The sequence below is a fragment of the Neodiprion fabricii genome, chromosome 7, assembly GCF_021155785.1.
Source record: "Neodiprion fabricii isolate iyNeoFabr1 chromosome 7, iyNeoFabr1.1, whole genome shotgun sequence".
NCBI lineage: Eukaryota > Metazoa > Arthropoda > Insecta > Hymenoptera > Diprionidae > Neodiprion > Neodiprion fabricii.
In genome coordinates this window covers 11,286,945-11,306,164 of record NC_060245.1, presented here as the reverse complement: position 1 = coordinate 11,306,164, position 19,220 = coordinate 11,286,945, and the positions used below count along the sequence as shown (strand labels likewise).

Sequence of the window (19,220 nt, the reverse complement as noted above, 5' to 3'; positions counted from 1 at the left end):
ATGGGTTGAATTCCCAAAAAAAAACAATAGCAAAAAATCGACATCCTTCACTCCTTCATATATTCCCTTCGTCGTACAGATTGAAGCAAAAACTCGTTTCAAAGCATCTAAATCGTACTTTCATCTTATTTATTTCAAGTTTATGGAATCGCTGATTTTTCATTTATTGAAAATAATTATATTATTTAAACGTGATTTTCAAGATGACGAAACTGTATGAAAATTTTGAAAATAATACGAGCGTGTTCCTTGATTTATTTTATAAGAAACCTATGAGTTTGGAAGTGAAATTCTGACGGAAACTACATTTAAAAAGCAATTGACTCATGCAGGATGTCACGCTTGGCCGCGTACGCGGGAGCACCGAAACCGAGGCTCGGCCGTTTTGCATACAAGTAATGAAGGGGAGTACCTAATACACACGTTTGACTCGATTGAATTTATCGTATCACAAATTTACTTATTTTATTACGAATTAAATACTCATCTTGAAATAACAAAATTTTTCCACGGAAATACGCACTTTACTAAAATCTTGGAACACAATATTTCACATTCGAAAGTAAAGCTCTTAGCTGTGCGATAGCTACCGTACGTTAAGAATAAGTAGTGAACAAAATATTCTTTTTGATTCCATAAAATAAAATAGGTCACAGTGTTATTCAGTTGATTATCCACTCAATAACAAACTAAGAACAACTCAACATAAGTTTCAGAACTATAGCTACATTTAAATAAAATCTTAAAGTAAACAGGAAATTTGCATTTCTACTAATATTCGACTTAGTTGGCAACCAATGCTTCTCCTGACTCCTGTGCATTGGAATGTTTTGAGCAAGAACATTTTTTTGATATTTTCGTTTCATGCAATGAAATGCCAATGTAACACGTACTAACTTAGCTTTTTTGAATCGAACTTGTTATGCAACAGCTTCTTCTATATAATCCTCATGAGTGAAAAAATCTATAAAGATGTTTTTGATATTCTTATTATTATTGGCTCAAGAAAAATATTTGTGGGGATTATTTATTAGATCTTGTGATGGTTCTAGATTGCTTTTTGCAGCTAATATTTTGAAGGCACCCCTGATGCCATGACAACGCCCTTTTCCATTCAAAGTAGTGAAGATTCTGCGTGAACTCCAATAAGCGGACTGCTGCTGAGCAATGATCGCATGTGTCACCAGCGATTCTAGTTGTGCGCAGAATTTTCTCAAGCAATCTTCCACAGGTGTTTGCATGGTTTCTAGATTTGTTCTACTCACTAATATTCATCATCTAACTAACTTCTATTCTGGAATACCGTAGGTTAGCCGATTTTTTTAAAGGTTCATTATAGACGGACGAACATATTTTCATCTATGCCCCAAAAGTTAGGCTCGGGTTCGTCCGTAACGATTGTTTGAACTTTTGAGACCCCACATTTTGTTGAATAATGTCTTAGTTGTGGGTCATACACGAAAAGTGTTCAAACACAAGTTGTTCGTCTCATCATTCTCGATAAGACAAGCTGTCGTGAGGTCAATTTCCTCTATTTGTTTAGTTGCAAAATGCAAAATGCCATGTGGAAAAAAAATTACATTTCTTGTTCTGAATTTATGAATAAACAACGTGTGGCTTTGATACTCATGGTACAGGTAATTTAAAGTGTCTTCAAAATCATCGTGCAAGGTGTTTTTGGCTGTGTTATCTAGTCGAGCAACAATCCGCGACAAGCCAAAATCCGTATATCGTCCGCCTTTTCTTATGTGATTGGCCCACGGGTTGCCAAAAACTTATGGAGTCAGTTCGTTACTAGTACTTTTCATAAATGAAAAAACAAAAAATTTGAAACTCGAAAATCACAATTTTTGGGCTACTTGAAATTTTTTGCTTTTGAACAAATAGAGATATCTCCAGAAATATTCATATTATTGTAAATATTAGGATGAATTGTACTTGCACTGAATTTGACGAGTAATTAAAAAAAAAAAAAAAACATGAATATCTTGATTAGAACCGAAGATAACGGTGTTTGAGTGTTATTTTGTTTATTGTTGGTGTTATTAATATTAAGGGGGAAAAAAAATATCAGCTGTTTCTCAACCGCCCAAGACATCAGCGTGATTTTTTTCAGATCTCTGGGTACGTTGTATCTAGTAAAAAAAAATTGCTCAACGTTCGTCGAGCGACGTTAGTCGGAGGAATGAAGCCGGGCAGCGTGGTGAGGACTGGAGGCTTCGCGCGCCCGGCTGTTCTCACCACTTACTTAACAATTCAGTAACTCCGAATTAATTGTCGTACAAAAATTTTTTTTCGAACTATGCTATTGTTTTCTGAATAATTCGAATCTGTAATTAGATTTTTAATATTTATAATATTTTTTTTCTTTCAGATTTTAGACATATTCTTAGGAAATATTGCTATAAATAACTTTAGATATATAATATCTGTGAATTTTAAGATGAAATGAAATTTAAAAAAATTCAATTACGGTGATGTGAGTATGTATACATACTGTAACGTGGCATTTTTTATGCCCGTTACAAGGGGCTCCTTGAACCCTGGGCGAAACCAAAATTTAGGAATTTCCGAAATTGAGTCGCGAAGTCTTTGCAAAAGAGCGCCAGGACTAGAGTCACGCATCCGAAACTACGAGAGGGGACACCTTAGCGAATAGCGTAAGATATTTCAAATTTCTTGTTTTTTTATTTTTCGAGCTAGAATGGCATCAGGCAAGAAGTTGACACCGATTCGAGGAAATCGCGAAGTGGCGGGCTAGCGATAATTGCGAAGGAAGGATGACGAGGCTGCGGAGGGGGAGCCGACGCAGATCCACGCATCGCGGGAATCCAAGGTGGACGCGATTCCCGCTGGCGGCTGGCGCGCCGCAGTCTCTCCCCATTCACCCCGCCAACAATTGACTAGCGAACTTGTGACGGACCGACTTGCGACGAGGGAGCACCACGCTCACCGCCAAGACGCCATGGAGCTGCGCGGAGGACGAGATTGCGATCTAGCTTCAAGTTCTGCGCAGCGATGCTATTAAAGGTGCGCGTCGAGTTGCGTGATCGACGAAATCGATGACGGATCGATTATTGCGTATTCTTGTGGGTATGACGTCACGTATGGGATGGCGTATCGAGATCCGTGTTGCAGCAGGTCGTAGGTTTTTGAAACCACTCTAGTTCTGGCGGTCGTGATAAGTAGTCACGTTGTCGGGAGTTTCGCGAAGTAATAGAATCGCCCAAAAATCGCAAGGGGAATGGAAAAGGGGTTGCAAGGATGTAGAAGGTAAGCGCTGCTGCTATCCCCGCGATTGAATTTCGAGCATAATTACGAAAAGGCTTGCCGAGTAACGGATAGCCGTTTTGGATTTGGGTTGTGGAAAAGTACTCGAAATTCTTTTGCCGATTATTTTGCTTGATGACCGTAGCCTGAGTACGCGTGTTAGAGTAGAGTGAAGTTTGAGTTCTTGAGAAAGTTGAGTAGAGTCACGGGTTTTAGTTGAGTCTCTCTCGTTTTTGAAATCAAGTATAGCCGAATTCCGCTGTACCGGGTCAAGCCGCGTTATCGGGTTTTTCAGTGTCACCTCTCGAGGAGGTCGGGAAATGCCGAATTCGAGTGCTCGGATTAGCGGATAACGTTTTCGGGGATTTTGAGACGGTTTGATTTCGGATGCGTTGTGATGGCGTATAGTTTAGGTTACGTTTAGTTGCGCCTGCGTTTAGTTCCGTACCCGTTAGTTAAGATAATTTGAATTGAGTTGTGTTACTTTGAGATTGTGTTTAGTTGAGGTTTAGTGGTGCTTGCGCTTAGTCAAGTTGCCGTTTAGTTAAAATAGTGTTTAGTCGAGTTGAGGTGATGTATAGTCGAAATTGCCGTTGCGTTGAGCAGCAGTTGGGACGAAAAGGTTGAGTATTGAGTTTTGGTTGCGTTCGAAATATAGTAACGTTTGCGGATTCGTTTGGTTGAGATAAGTAGGAAAGAAGCTTCAGGTTAAGTTATGTTGTCTCGTTCAGATTTAGGGCAGCTCGCGGTAGCGTCAAAGCTCTGAGTCAGGTGAGATCTCGGGTGAGATTGAGGACGCCGTCTGTTCGGTAGCCCGACGGCGCACCGTCGAGTAATTAGTTTTAGTTTCGGTTTCGAGCAATAATCGCCATGGAGAAGAAATGGCAAATTTGCGAAATCAGAATTGCGTATGAAGATTTTGTGATTATCGAGTGACATTTTAGTTAGGGAGCCGCGAGCTCAGCAGAGTAAGAAATAGACTAGGTCACGTGTAGTTTTCTGTTTAATTTTAGAACCGCGACAAGCGACTTTTGGATTATATTTTTTTTTGTTTTTGTATCACCGCTATTGGGAAATACACGATTTTATTTTACTTCTTTTGTTAAATAGCGTGTGTATTTCGAGTGTCTCTCTCTCTCCAAAAATTACTCCTTCCCTCTCTGCGGTACCGAGCTATCGACCATATGCCCTAGGTATAGCGCATTGATGATTTCGAGGCGTGTTAATCACGCCAGGCGCCCAAAAAAACTTCGCGATATTGTTTTTAGATCCGAGATACATCGTGGACGCCAAATTATTGTGCACGCGGTAAGTTCTCGGTCATTTTCTCCGAGTGACCGAGGAGCGGGAAAAATCCACGTCACAATACATATATGCATTGTAACGCTAAATTCTGTTACCCTCGGATGAGGACTTACCGTTGACACTTTAGCGCGATTCTCTACTTATCCGCAATATCAAACTATAACAAAATAATTATGTTGGGCGCCAGACGCGTTAGCGTCGATTTTCAAACAATAATGCAAATCAATAAAATTAACACAAAACCGTACAAAAGAGATAAATAGAGAACCCGTTGTATGGCTGGCTAGGCACAGGTACGATCGCGTACATCCCGGTAGAGTGGCGGAATTCAAGGCAGCTAACAATAATTCCAGAATTGAAGAAAATAACAAAATAAAGAATAAACTCCAGGCAAAAGGAAAATGAACAGGTCAGTCGATCATATATTGTCGAGGAGGTGACATGATTGAGACAGGCAAATAAGATGGTATCGACAGCGGTAGTTAATAAAATAAATAATCGTTGTTCACAAAAATTTCGGTAGAATAGCAGTAAACGGTAGCTTTAAAACGAGAGACGGTAGTTAACAGAGTAAAATGAACGTAGGTCGGGAGATGCGATATAATGCAAGAGTTGACTTAAAACTACACGTCACTGGGCGACGTGATCTTACCCAAGTTGCAAATGACGCTACGAAAATTATTATTCTGTCAATTCGAACGAGAGAACTTTACTGCGATCGGTAGAAAACAACGTATCGATAGTTCGGTAGATGATACGACAAATTTACCATAAATTACAACCAGTATGAGAGGTTGACATTCAGTAACAATTTACCAAGTCGGCAAACGATCGACTAGATAGCCTTCGGTAGAATTATTCAGAAACGGTAGATTCGACAATTTAGAATTATTACGTACTTGAGGAATTAAATAATGAATTCCTAAACATAACTTTTGAGAGAATACAAAATACAAAATTATGAAAGTGAGAGAATTTCGGAGAGTTTACAAAATGCAGAAATACACTAAAATACACCGCAATACAAAAGAATAATTCACAGAACTTAATTTAACAAAATACAGAGAAATAAATAACAGGCAAAAATAATATAAAGTTGCCAATAGCAATAAAGAAAATGTGCGGTGAAATCTAGGGCTGATTCTACGCTCGCTTGTACTCCAAGGAACTCGATATATAATACAATAGGCACAAAAATAAATAAAAATATAATAAGCGATAACAGAAATAAAATATAAAGCACACTACTATTACAAAAAAAGTATGGAATAAAATATAAAGCCAATAGGGCTCAAAATACGATAGAAGGTACAGAAGCAGGCTAATAGAGATTCACAAATAATCAGAAGAATCATAAATACACGAGAAGTAATTATTTGGCAGTTACGAGGTCGCTCAGATACGAAAATAATAAATTACTGAAATCATGCAGTCACACGGCGGCTTACTGCAACTCTAGGCCGTGTACCATGATTCACACAAAACTGGCATCACACGATGCAATCAAGAAACAATAAATATAATATTAATGACCGAAATCATGCAGCCACACGGCGGCTTACTGCAACTTTAAGCCGTGGACCATGATTCACACAAAGTCGATAAATACCATAAGAAAGAATAGAATTTATGAGCAACTTCGTAACGATACTATTCAAAGGCAGAAGCCTTACCTTGGCGGTTGACTTCAGGCACACAAACTGACTCTAATTTAAATTATACGTTATATTAGCAAAACTGAGAAGGAAGGGAAAAAGAATGAAAAGAGTTTAGAAGGATAAAGGTTTTCGGTAGAATAAACGATAGAACGATAGCGGTAGAAGGAAAGGTATCGGTAGCTTAAATCGGGAGAATAATCGGAAAGCAAAGCTGTCTCTCAGCAGGTGAAGCGTAGAATAGGAGGTCGTAGTTCGTCTCGCCGATCTCGCGGTTGTCGTGAGGTGATTCTTCTTCTTTGATTGGTGGGTTGACCCTCACCGCAAATAGGCCATCCCCCTGTGGCGAATATTGGTTACTGCGTGGTCATACGTTTTCCAAAATTACCGCTAGATGTGGTGTAATGTGTTACTCGCGATCTCGTCGTTAACACCAACTCGTACGATTTTGTAGCTGCTTTGGTTTACGGTCCAGGCTGCCTATCATCGGGGACTTCTTTGGCAGAGGCATACACAGGGTGCCTCTCGGCCAAAGTTACCGGGTGCAGAGTGACGCCTCATTGTTCACCTCCACCGGCTTTTGTACAGGCAGTAGCTAGCTGCCTGTACCTAAGGTCGTGCAGTCAGACGGTTGGCCAAACCGTGGACCACGACCCACACAATTAGTCCCTGCCAATAGGAAGGCAGCGTCGATCCTCAGAATGATGGCTTTATCAACCTGGACGTAGTGGTTTGGGGTCGGTCCGGCACCAGGCCGGTAAGTCGGAGGATGGCAGGCTACGGTCTGCCCTTCACGCCATCCTTACGGCATCCGATAGAGCTGGCGGCTGGTTCCTCTTCGAAAAACGGTGCCCTCGGCCGCCGGGAGGATTTTTATCTCCCTGTTCACCAGCAGTCGAGGCGATACGGAAGGTTCGGGTGAATGCTACCCCAGGTGCATATAAAGGTGCACCAAGGTAGCCAGTGTAGTCTGATGAGACCGTCAGTAGGCGAAGTCGTCGAGAGCTGCAAGCGGTAGCTAGTGGTCCCTTGTTGGTCGGGATCGTTGTCGTCCAAGTACCTTATTAGCTTGCGCCGAAGCGCGAAATAAAGAATTTACAAAAAAGAATTAGTTAAAAGTAGTTATTGCCTATTTTGTATCGAGTTCGGTTGGAGTACCCTGCTGAGGACGCGTAAACTAAAAATAATAGCGGTTGTGTGCCCTTGTGACGGGCGACTCTGAAACGTGTAACGGTCTTTTCGTTTTCGCGGTTTTTGTAGACTAGGATTCACTCCAATTGCGGAGCCCCTCGCAATTAACGAAAATCTTCTGTAACTTTTTTCTTTTATGGTGTTTTATTGTTTTTATTTCAAACGAAATTTCGGACGTTGGTATGACTCAATGACATGTATGGATAAAATTAGAATCGAATACGAGAAGCGAATAAATATCAACGAAAAGAATAAATAAATGTATAAATAAAATGGGGACGGCGGACATCTAGGACGACAACAATTTCATAAAAGTCATACTCATAAAATTACAAATAAAATAGGACAGGTCAGAACGTAGATAAAACTTATCATCAGCGTTATTGAGGATATTCTTCAGATCCTGAATTCCGTGTCCGGCCAATTCGAATTCCCTCGTCCGTTATTCTTGGTGGGCTTTCCTCGATCGGGAATCCGAATGCGTTTTTTGTTTCGTCGGTTGTCTTTTTTCTTTCGTGATGACTCTTTATTGCGAGCGCACTCTGCTGACGATCCCCTCATCCGTCGTCTCCCGCTTCCCGCTCGATCGATTCGAAACCGTCCTCTCTCTTCCACTTCTCGATCGATTCTCTTCCGTCGTATCACCGCTTAGGTGAAAGCCCCCCTCCCTACGGACCTACCTATCACTGAGTTCCGTAGTCTCTCTGGCGGCTAAATTCAACTGTTACAAACGCCACGTTACAGCATATATAATGGAAGAGCGAGAGAGAGATTCCAAGCGTTATAACGGGTTTTTGCTTCAAAATATGTATTTTACTCACATGTATATATATATTTCTTTACATTGGACTCGTCCAAAATTAAAAAAAAATTAACATCGCGTAGGGTAATGGCAGGAAAAATGAAACTGATTTGACCGTCAATTATATTCAATATTACTATACATAAAATAATGGTGAACATGTGACCATAATCATCCATACATATTTTTTTTCGCTCGAAATTGTGTATACATATTATTTTATATTATCAAATTATTCATTAGATTATTATGTTATATTAACCCGTTATACCGCTTGGAATCTCTCTCTCGTTTTTCCATTATACATGTATATATGTATGTATATATACTCACACCACCGTAATTAAGATTTTTCTAATTTGATTTGATCTTAAAATTCACAGATATTATATATCAAAAGTTATTCATAGCAACATTTTCTAAGAATATGACTAAAATCGAAAAGAAGAAAAAATATTATAAATATTAAAAATCTAATTACAGATTCGAATTGTTCAGAAAAAAAAAAACATAGTGGAAAAAAAATGTACGATAATTGATAACGGAGTTACTGAGTTGTTAATTAAGCGGTGAGAACAGCCAGGCGCGCGATGCCTCGAGCCCCCACCACGACGCCCGGCTTCATTCCGCCGACTAACGTCACTTGACGAACGTTGAGCAATTTTTTTTTCACTAGATACAACGCACCTAGAGATCTGAAAAAATTCACGGTGATGCCTTGAGGTGTTGAGAGATGGCTAATATTTTTTTTCCCCCTTAATATTAATTACACCAACGATAAACAAAATAACACTAAAACACCGTTATCTCCGGTTCTAATCAAGATATTCGTGTTTTTTTTTTCAAATTACTCGTAGACTGAAGGACAAGTACAATCCATAATAATATTCACAATAATATGAAAATTCTCGGAGACATCTCTATTTGTTTAAAAGCAAAAAATTTCAAGTCGCCCAAAAATTGTGATTTTCGAGTATAAAAAACGTTTTTTTTTTTCATTAATGGAAAGTACGAGTAACGAACTGACTCCATGATTTTTTGGCAACCCGTGGGCCAATCACATAAGAAAGGGCAGACGATATACGGATTTTGGCTTGTCGCGGATTGTTGCTCAACTATGTAACACAGCCAAAAATACCTTGCACGATAATTTTGAAGACACTTTAAATTACCTGTACCGTGAGTATCAAAGCCACACGTTGTTTATTCATAAATTCAGAACAAGAAATGTAATTTTTTTTCTACACAGCATTTTGCATTTTGCAACTAAACAAATAGAGGAAATTGACCTCACGACAGCTTGACTTATCGAGAATGATGAGACGAACAACTTGTGTTTGAATACTTTTCGTGTATGACTCACAACAAAGACATTATTTAACAAAATGTGGTGTCCCAAAAGTTTAAAGAATCGTTACGGACAAACCCGGACCTAACTTTTTGGGGCATAGGTAGAAATATGTTTGTCCGTCTATAATGAACCTATAAAAAGATTGGCCAACCTACTTTATTCCAGAATAGAACTCAATTTTATTCTCCTGGACTATCTGTACGTCACGGTATCAATCAATTCCTCTTTATTCCAATTGCTTTACTACATTTTCGCAGCCTGGCCAAGTAATACACTTCTTCAGATTATATTTGCTGCTGGTGGATTGCACATCATTCGTTTCAAACATTCTTTGTAATTAGTCAGTGGCCGCCGCATGTTTACTGGTAATTGCGCTGTTCTTGCACCTTTTAAGAATAATTTCACACTTCCATGGATCGCGTATACATAAACTGAATAAATCTCCCTAACTTCGGGGAGTACGCAGTGTTTTAGCCTTAGCTCACAAAACTTTTCAAAGCCAATGTTAAACTTGGGGTACTTTTCCATGCAGGTGCGGTATGCCTCTTTGAAATTGGCAAGTATCATTCGTTTTTGTTTATGTATTTTTTGATCATTTCCTTCAGTCACAACATAAGTTTTTCACCCGCGATCACACGACTAATAAGATCAGACGTATAAAAATTTACAACACAGGTTAGTGTATCTTGGCTCAATTTTCCACCAGTCTTCACGATGGGGTGGAACTTCGGGTTCTTCTGCTGTTTTTTCGAGTTTACTCCTTAAGAAACTATTTGAGTTATAAGGCCCGGAACGAAAATTTTATGAGGAGTAAAATCAAGTGTAACACGAAAACTTGAGGCGTTATAGAAAGAGACAAACATATTTATCTGTAGGATTAAACGTGCAAAAGAATGAGATGGAATACATTACACAGCGTATTCTATCCTCGGGGTCTCCTCTTTGTGCGATGCTTTGTAGTCTCACTCTATGGTTCACTACCTCTGGTCTGAGAGTTGGTTGTGTGCGTATGTTTGTACGTGTGTTTTGTCTGCCTGCGTATTACGAAGTGCTACCGCAACTTCTATACTGCTGCCAAGTACAGGGTATGAATGCTGTATAATAAATACATATAGTAGCATTTATTGTATCGATACAACGTATACAAACAGCAACCTAACCATCAACTTTTAATGTTTTGATTTTAAAGTTTTCTTGTACTTATATGCATTGATACGTGTATTTTTATGTACAACGCTTTTATTGAAGTAATATAAATAATCTGAATAATTACAGATATATGTTTGTTTCTCTTATCATTTTGGAAAATGCGTTCATTTACCCTCTTTTTCTATTCTATATATATCATAATTATCGTTCGTAAGGAGTAAACTCTAGTCGTGCGTCGGAGCTGACACACACTTTTTTTTTTTTGGCTACGGAAATGACCCGGTCTGAAACATCGAAGTTTTGATGAACACTGAGAAATGACCAATTTCGAAATATTGTTGAAATTTGAATTTTTTTCTACCGGTTATTTTTACGATGGTACTCTTCCTTTCATTTTTGAATTATTTCACTGTTTGTTGTTTTATCTTCCGATTACATTTTAATTTCACCTTTAATATGAAATACGTTTGAAGCTAGTGTTCTTCACAATTTTTGAATTTCGTCTTTAAAATATTACCTCTGCAGTAATTTACGTTTACCGATGGGTGATGTTCCCAGTTCTAGTAAACTCTCATTTAGTTTAAAAATGTCGACGGAACTTTTTTTTGGCGTAGAATTCTCTTCGGTGCTTGACGATTGAATCACCGCACTGGTGCAAAAAACTATCACTGATTTCACCGATTTCAGGCATTTTTTCAAGTTGCAACCGTCAATAGTCACAAATTTTGATATTTTCTGATTTTGTTACATTTTTGATTTTCAATTTCCGAACCACCGTCAGATGTTTATGTTTCAAAATTTTCGTGGATTTTCTTGAGTACTTTTCTAAATTGAACGGGTTGAAGCAACGGTCATAACCACGGTCTTATACACAGGTCTGGGCACTCCGGCTGTAAAACCGTGCTCTAAAATGAAGCCGATGTTGTGAATTTTCGCCGCTAGCGCTAGTGAGGGAGAGGCCCACTTAGTACGCATGCGCAGCAACTGTTTCTTCATTTACAATCCGTCAACCTCTTTCGACAGTTCACTCAGTTCAATATCTACGCCAGTATTTTATTATTTACTCAGTATAAATTTACCGTTATGTGTTTCGAAATCTTTATTCGACAAAAGAAAAATGGGTACAAAATGTGTAATTCCGGGATGTAAAAGTGGATACACGAGCAATGAATAACGCGTCTCTTTGTTCCTTCTTCCGCAAAATGATGAGTTACGTGCAAAGTGGGTGAGCGTTATTCCTGCTACAAGCATAAACGTAACGAGCGCGTACTCAATATCCGAAAAAAAATTTCTTCCCTCCGACATAAAATACCATTTGGCATGCTCAGAAAGTAGCAATATAATTTTTTCTTGAAATAACTGATGTTTTAAATGAATATGCAGGTTGGTTATCACCATCCAAGACTGGCAAAATCAGCCATTCCATCGATGTTCCCATTGACTAGCAAATACAAGCTTTGCATGAGCAGGGTACGATAAAACAACGATGATGTTCATCCAGGTATGTCCCTGCGTTCGACAAGCACTGTAGATCAACAATCAGCTCACAGCATAAAGTACGTAGCAAACCGTACGTCGCAACATCGATGACGGACAAAGGCCAAGAATCAATAAATTCTCCAGAATGCCACAAACGATCAATTGAGTATCTTGTTCGATAGGTGGGTGCAGGCCTCTCTTATGTGCGTTCACCCAAGAAGCCAAGATTCGTTACCTAAAGAAGTCAGCTGATACTGGCAAAAAACAAAGAACAAGGGTTGAAAAATAGAGAAAACTGGACTATGATTGTACAACGCATTTCGTAAACAATCCGAGAACTGCGTGACACATGATGCAAGCAATGTTTGCCATTCTGTATAACAAATGACTTATCGCACAATTATTTGCCGGCCTTGGTGTCTCCCTTTACGGCCTTGGTACCTTGAAAAGTTGATTGCGTTGTATTCTGTGCGAACTAGTCCCACGTCTGTTCGTGTTTGGTTTTTTTTCTTTTATTGATCACCAGGGGTATTAGAAATTTTTATGCTACACAATGCAAGCTATAAGGTCGACAAATAATTACTCGAATACTATTCATGGCTTGATGTATATTCTTCGAAACATAACTTTGAGTAAAAATATGTATGACATGTATAGTGCTATGTGTTACGTAATCTTTTTTTCTGTCTTTCATGAACATTTAACTATTTTTTCTGTATATTAGACAGTAAAATCTTTGACTGAAGCAGATTTGGTGTGACACGCGCATTGATAGCTAGTGTTTCAAATATAAATGACCAAACGCAGGATCAAACATTAGCATCGAGGGACCATTTTACTTGAATAATTAGTGAAAAATCACTGAGAATCACTGGGATTCAAGATATACTTTAACATCGGAAATTACTTGGAGATCTGTAATATGCTCAACATCTTCAAGCATTTGGGAAATATTGGAAGAGTAGTGGAATTGGAACTATTTTTGTATATTGGACATCGCCAGGGAATCACTTGAGAATCGTTAATGACTTCAAAGCGAGTCACCCCTTTGACCATCGCCGCCGAATCTGTCCATTAATTTCTTTGTAGAACTTCAAGTTCCATCAAAAGCAGTTTCATAATATCGCTTCAGGAAGATTTGAAACTTTTACACATTAAAATTTAAAGTCGAGTCTTTCAGCAAAATCATAGTGATACCAATTTAACAGCAAAGTATCGTGTGTGTTGATTTCCGTGCTATCAAATGTTGGTCACTTTAAAGTGAAACTCACAAGATTGAAGATAATTCTTGCATGTTTACTCTTGATGTTGCGTAGGTAACTTTCAACGATCAAGTTTTGAGCTACATGACATTTGTTGATCTAATTTTTCACAGTGTCTGTTGAGAAACGAGATTTACTTACAATTCCAATCGATAAACTTTATTTAACAACTAAATTCGGTATTGATACAGAGATTCCATGATAAGTATTTGAATAATCATGGAAAGTTGGGTACCTTGAAACTTTGCAAATAAGCTCAATCGATTCAAATTTCAAGTATATGAAGCGATATACATAGCACTGAGTGCTCAGTGTATCGAGCATAGTTAGGTGGATAAATTCGAACTAATAACGTACACCTTGCCAATTATAATTGATCTTCCGGGATACAAGACTTATGAAGCTGCTAATAAGAGAAATCAGTAATATAAATCTCAGGACAAATTTATAAATTTCAAGAAAAGTACTGTTTCGATACAATATAAACAATGTCACTGGTCAGAGTGCTAATGTTAGTTTCTGGATACTGATTCAATGCGTATAATATAATGAAAGAAAGTGATGTTCATGATTTCCATATTCATAGGTTCAGAACTAAGTAAAAATATATATACTGGTCATAATTATTAGACTTCTTTTAATTGGTTTCATGAACTGTGGAGCCCTCAATGAGGCTAGACGTAGAGCTGCTTGTCTTACAAAGCATACGTTTATACTCATATAATCGAGTAAACTTGGTTTGACAATGTATGGCACCTTCGAACTAACTAAATGCTGCGATGAAATCAGTTTAAAGTAACTGTGATTTTGTTCCAAAACAATTCTCTGCATTTCTAAGTTACCAATGTCTACCAAAAGTAGTTTACACGTAAAAATAAGAACAAGTAACAAATAACTCCTTAGTACAAAAAGTAATGATACCCCTCCAAGAAGCATCTTTAGTGAAAAATCGTTCGCCAAGTACATACAAAATCTGGTCATTACCAACAAAAATATCTTCTGTGATCAAAAATGTATGCATGTAATCGTCTCACAGAGAAAAAAAAGAATCAATTCACATACTACTAGTGCATGTCTGTCAATTCACAATGAAAGCAGGATTGAATCTTAACCCTTAGCTTCCATATCTCTTTGGAATCACACGGCTGTCAATGAAATCAAACTAACTCTAAACAAATCCGAATTAAAATGATGATTAAGTATGAATTAAAAACGAAATAACTCATACCTCGATGAAAATCCTGAAAAAATTAAATTAGTAAGAATTAGGTGATTGTATGCATACATTTTCGATCGGATAAGATATTTTTACGGGATATCTTATTTTTAATGTACTTGACGAAAGGTTTTTGCACCAAAGGTGCTTTTTGGAGGGATCACTATTTCTTTGAGTAACTAACCTGTAATTAATGGTCAGTGCATCTATTAGCTTCCCACTTAATTTGCTCTTTCAACGGAGGCCTTTTACTTTTTTTCATATTATGTAAACGGGTTTCTATTCGTTTTTACTCATGATCAATGTATTCTTTCTTAAGAACTGTGGAGTTTTCTTAAGGATTAGCATCTAAAATGCCGTTGAATGTTTTCGAGTTGCTGTCGCCAATGTAATTTGCGTATTTAACGTCAAGTGAGTTTGAGAGCGCTGAAACATCTCAATAACTGCGTCCACCTCCATCTTTTCACCCGATCCTTCGTGATTCACATTGTATTCATTGGCATGATGTTTTACTCACTCAGCATATTCTGCGGTATCTTTTTTTTAACTCTAATATTCGCATGCTTTACAATACTTAGATTACGCGAAATAATTGGAAATTTCACCGGTATTATAGACAATTGGAGCAACTAAACCGTACAACAACGAGAAACCTTTGCTCCTCCACGTGACGTTACCTGATACTGTAATTCCATTTTTATGTCCTTTTTTGGTACAAATTACTTTTTCTCATGTTGCAGCATTTGAAATGCTCTTCTTGCAAATAGTATCAGTTACAATGGAAATGTTTCAAACAACTTTATTATAATAAGAGTGAAAGATGCGTCAGAACAGTTCCATAAAAACACCAAACACGAACTGCCAGCAACCTCATGGTAATTACAATTCTGCATTGAATTTCAACGTAATTACGAATAAGTAGGTAACTTAATAATTTTGTTTGTTTACAATTTTCACAGGATACTACTATTTAAAATCCCAAGTCTCGCTTGCCACTTTCAGAAAATTTCACTACTGATTTACATTTTTCACAATCGACAAAATTTGGAAAAGAGAAAAAATAGTAATATATTTCATCGTGCAAGACCCAAAAGAATCGTTTACTCCAACATCATATAGATCTTTGAACCGTTTCAGTTTCTTTCAGTGGTACTAACATTCAAATTATCTGAGGCCTCTAATTCATGGCGGTTCGACGATCGTCTTCTTAATATTTTCCATTTCTTTCGGGAAGTACTTTCTTATCCTTTTTTTATTACTATACACTACTTTTTCACTCACGTAGAAAATTAAATTAGACACTGCTACCAAATATTGAAAAATATTATTATAATCAAACTTGTAGAATAACGCAGAGAAAAACACGTCTTGTGCGAATAGCGTCCTTTTTGAATGCCCGAATGTAAATATAATACTGACGCTACACAGACGCTTTTCGTTATCTGTGTGTTAAAAATAACCTCTATGTGTCATCCAGGTGAATCTCTGACACAAAATCCTCTTAAGATAGCAAATGCCTTTATTATTCCTTGCCGTTTACTTGCTCCAATTCTCCCAAATTAGAGCGTGCTGTAGTTATCATAAAAGGCGCTCGTAGCGGACCGGGAGGGACTGCGTCAAAATTCAAAATTCAAATACTTAGATATATTTCCCGTCATAATTTTATTTTAAGTATATCATTTGTCAATTGTTAAGGCAACCTAATATGATTCACCAGGACAAGTCGTTTTCAACCCCTCATTTATTTTTTTCATGCACATTTCACAATGTAAATATCTGACTCTGCTTATCTTAGAATTAAATTATACTTTTATTGGGTTATTCGTCCGACCCAAGGCTAGTTGAATTTTAGCCGTTTTTCCCTTTTATTTTAATATCCAACTGTTATTCTATTACGAAATTTTCAAACTTTGCAGCATTTCACCAATTCTTTTCGTTCTAGAACACATTTTAAAAACATGTAGGGAATTTGTATTTTACTTGGAAATGAATTTGACAAATTCACTACCCTTCAAACTTGTGATTATGAATCCTAATTTAATGGCAATAATGAGTAAGAGATACTTTACTTGAAAGGTCAGAAGCAAATCTCCAGACACGGAAACTATCGATGATGACCTTCTACGAACAATTTAAAGTTGAATATCATAGAACAACAAAATATTTTCATCCATGATTTTAAGAAACTCTCCATTTTGATGGCTCAATTCCTTTTGAAATAACGTTGATGTCACGCTCGTTCGGACGTAGAACGTTTTTCACTGGGGTGAAAAATATCAATATAATCGGAAAATTGTTTCTATTTTGGAAATTGTCTTTTAATTATCCTCTCATGAACTTAAATGTCAAGGCTTTACTAAAATGAGAAAAGAAACAAAAAAAAAAACTGACGTTCGAACACAAAAAATTATGAAGAGTCCATTGCTATACGTATAATTTCCCTTTCTCGAGAAATTCTACACTGACACTCCAGGTGATAAATTCTCTCAGCGTGACGGCCTCACTTGTCATACAAAACAGAATTTGCAGTGTCACAAATCATTCCTAAAAGTCCGTACAATAATATTTGCGTATCGGAAAAAGGCTTTAGTGAATTTTTTATTTACATAACGGAAAGGTATAAAACTCTATCTCTTGAAAAGAAATGTAAGTCAAAGTAAGGAAGACGTATGTAAAATGTACATAAAAAAATAAATAAGCCCGCAATTTCCGTTGCTTATACTGAATTCATAATTCGTTTGAATTGGCTTATTCAAGCTACAGTCATGCCAAAATTAGATATAACCGCTTCCGGAATGTACAATTTCTGCCTCTCATTCAAATATTTCAGACAGAACTGACTGCCGAGCGATAAGATTTCGTCGTAAAAGCTGCCTCATCTACACATCCCCCTGCCTTCGTTTCAAGAACAGATCAATATGTGGGTTAAACGGTGGACACAAAAAAAAAAAATTGAACCGATGTGTAAAAGTACTTTTACAGATTTGTCACTTCTTCGACTAAGAAAGAAAATTTAAAATGTAGCAGTTACTTCTTTCCATCTTTAATTTAAATGTTTAATAGTGGCTTACCTTCTTCATAAACGACATCACGTTTGTAGGCAACATCTCGGATGGGTTGGCGTGGAGTCGATGATGGGGGTGTGATAGTAGTACGGAAAGTGGGTCGTTTTGGGCTGTCGTTCTATTAATTCAGGTCACAAAACAGTTCCTTCTTGCTTAAAATTTGATAGGGACACTCTTCACATAAAATCACGTCACCTGCTCGTGCGTGGATACATCTTTCATCAAACGCATGCCGAGTCTGTAAGAAAAATTAATAACATGGCGTTAGTATTGTGTTTTGGTAAATTAAACTTTCAGGTAGAAGCAAATAGAACAGTATTTGACATCACCCGTTTAAATTTAGTTGACATTTTTTTCAGATGACGTCAACACTTTCAATACCCAATGTCTGCATTTCTGACTTTTACAACTATTTCAAAGATATGAATCATGAGTATTCTGAGCGTTTCATAGTACCACGACTTTTGCAATACTCGAAGAATTTTTGAAAATTTCGTTTTTTGTATGGAGCTTTCTAAGATCCGTCGAATCATGAAGTTACGAATCATCTCCATTCGTTCAAAAATATAATCAGAATATAAAATTGTCTAAAATAATTGTTCTTACCTCCTACACGATTTTAACACATTCCTGATCAATTTGAAAAAGATGGATATCGTGAACATTGAGTCTCGTACATTTAAAATTACCGAAGTGCTGAAAACAGGAGAGGAGAAAAAATAAATCCGTCATACAACCGATGTTGAACTGTAACTAAAACAAAAATATAAGTTTTAAAAATGTTTTGAAAATCTAGAACGATATGATGAAGGTATAGAAAGCTTTAAATATCTCTAACTCAGAACTAGCGGAATATAAAAAACGCAGTTTCAGAGGTATTTCAGTATCACCGGGAAAGTTTCAATCGTATCAAAAATAGTCAGGTCCTAACTTGGTCGACTTATGGGAAGAAATTTACTAAATAGAATATTACGAATCACAGAATAATTGGGATGATCTAAGCAATTGATTTACGCTCATATAATTTTATACGTATGGATACGTAAACAAACAAGTTGCAAGAAAATAGATACATTCAACAACGAGCTAAACTGTAAATTCCCGAATAAGTGAAATGATAACTAGGAAGTTTCTTTGATTCTCAAAATAGTCCGGTTGGCCTTTCAAACCTCACCTACGCTCGGCTTGTAAACGCGTTGATGGGGGAAAGTGGGACAAGTGATGGAGATGAGGATGGAAATACCAGAAGGAGGAACACTCCAAATAATACAGTTCGTCGACGAGACGGTGCTTATGACAATGAAGAGGGAGAGAGAGGTAGAGAGTCAGAACCTGCGATCGATACACGATTATTGTAGATGGTGTGGGGGGAGGGGGGGGGGGGGGGGGGACGCATTGATTGTTCACCCTATATTTCTAACCGGAAAGGAGAGGGGACGGGTCGAAGGGGAGTTAAACTGCTACAAGTGGTGCGA

General features: G+C 37.5%; 1 protein-coding gene across 1 annotated transcript in view; it reads right to left on the bottom strand.

Annotated features, from left to right (window-relative positions):
* Nucleotides 1–19,220, bottom strand: part of LOC124186843 (regulating synaptic membrane exocytosis protein 1) — a 1,552,625-nt gene that overhangs the window by 1,217,560 nt on the left and 315,845 nt on the right. Inside the window, exon 2 of the mRNA XM_046578894.1 lies at nt 17,752–17,983. Within this exon, the coding sequence (XP_046434850.1) occupies nt 17,752–17,787 (36 nt within the window). The 5' untranslated portion in view covers nt 17,788–17,983. The remainder of the gene's footprint in view (nt 1–17,751; nt 17,984–19,220) is intronic.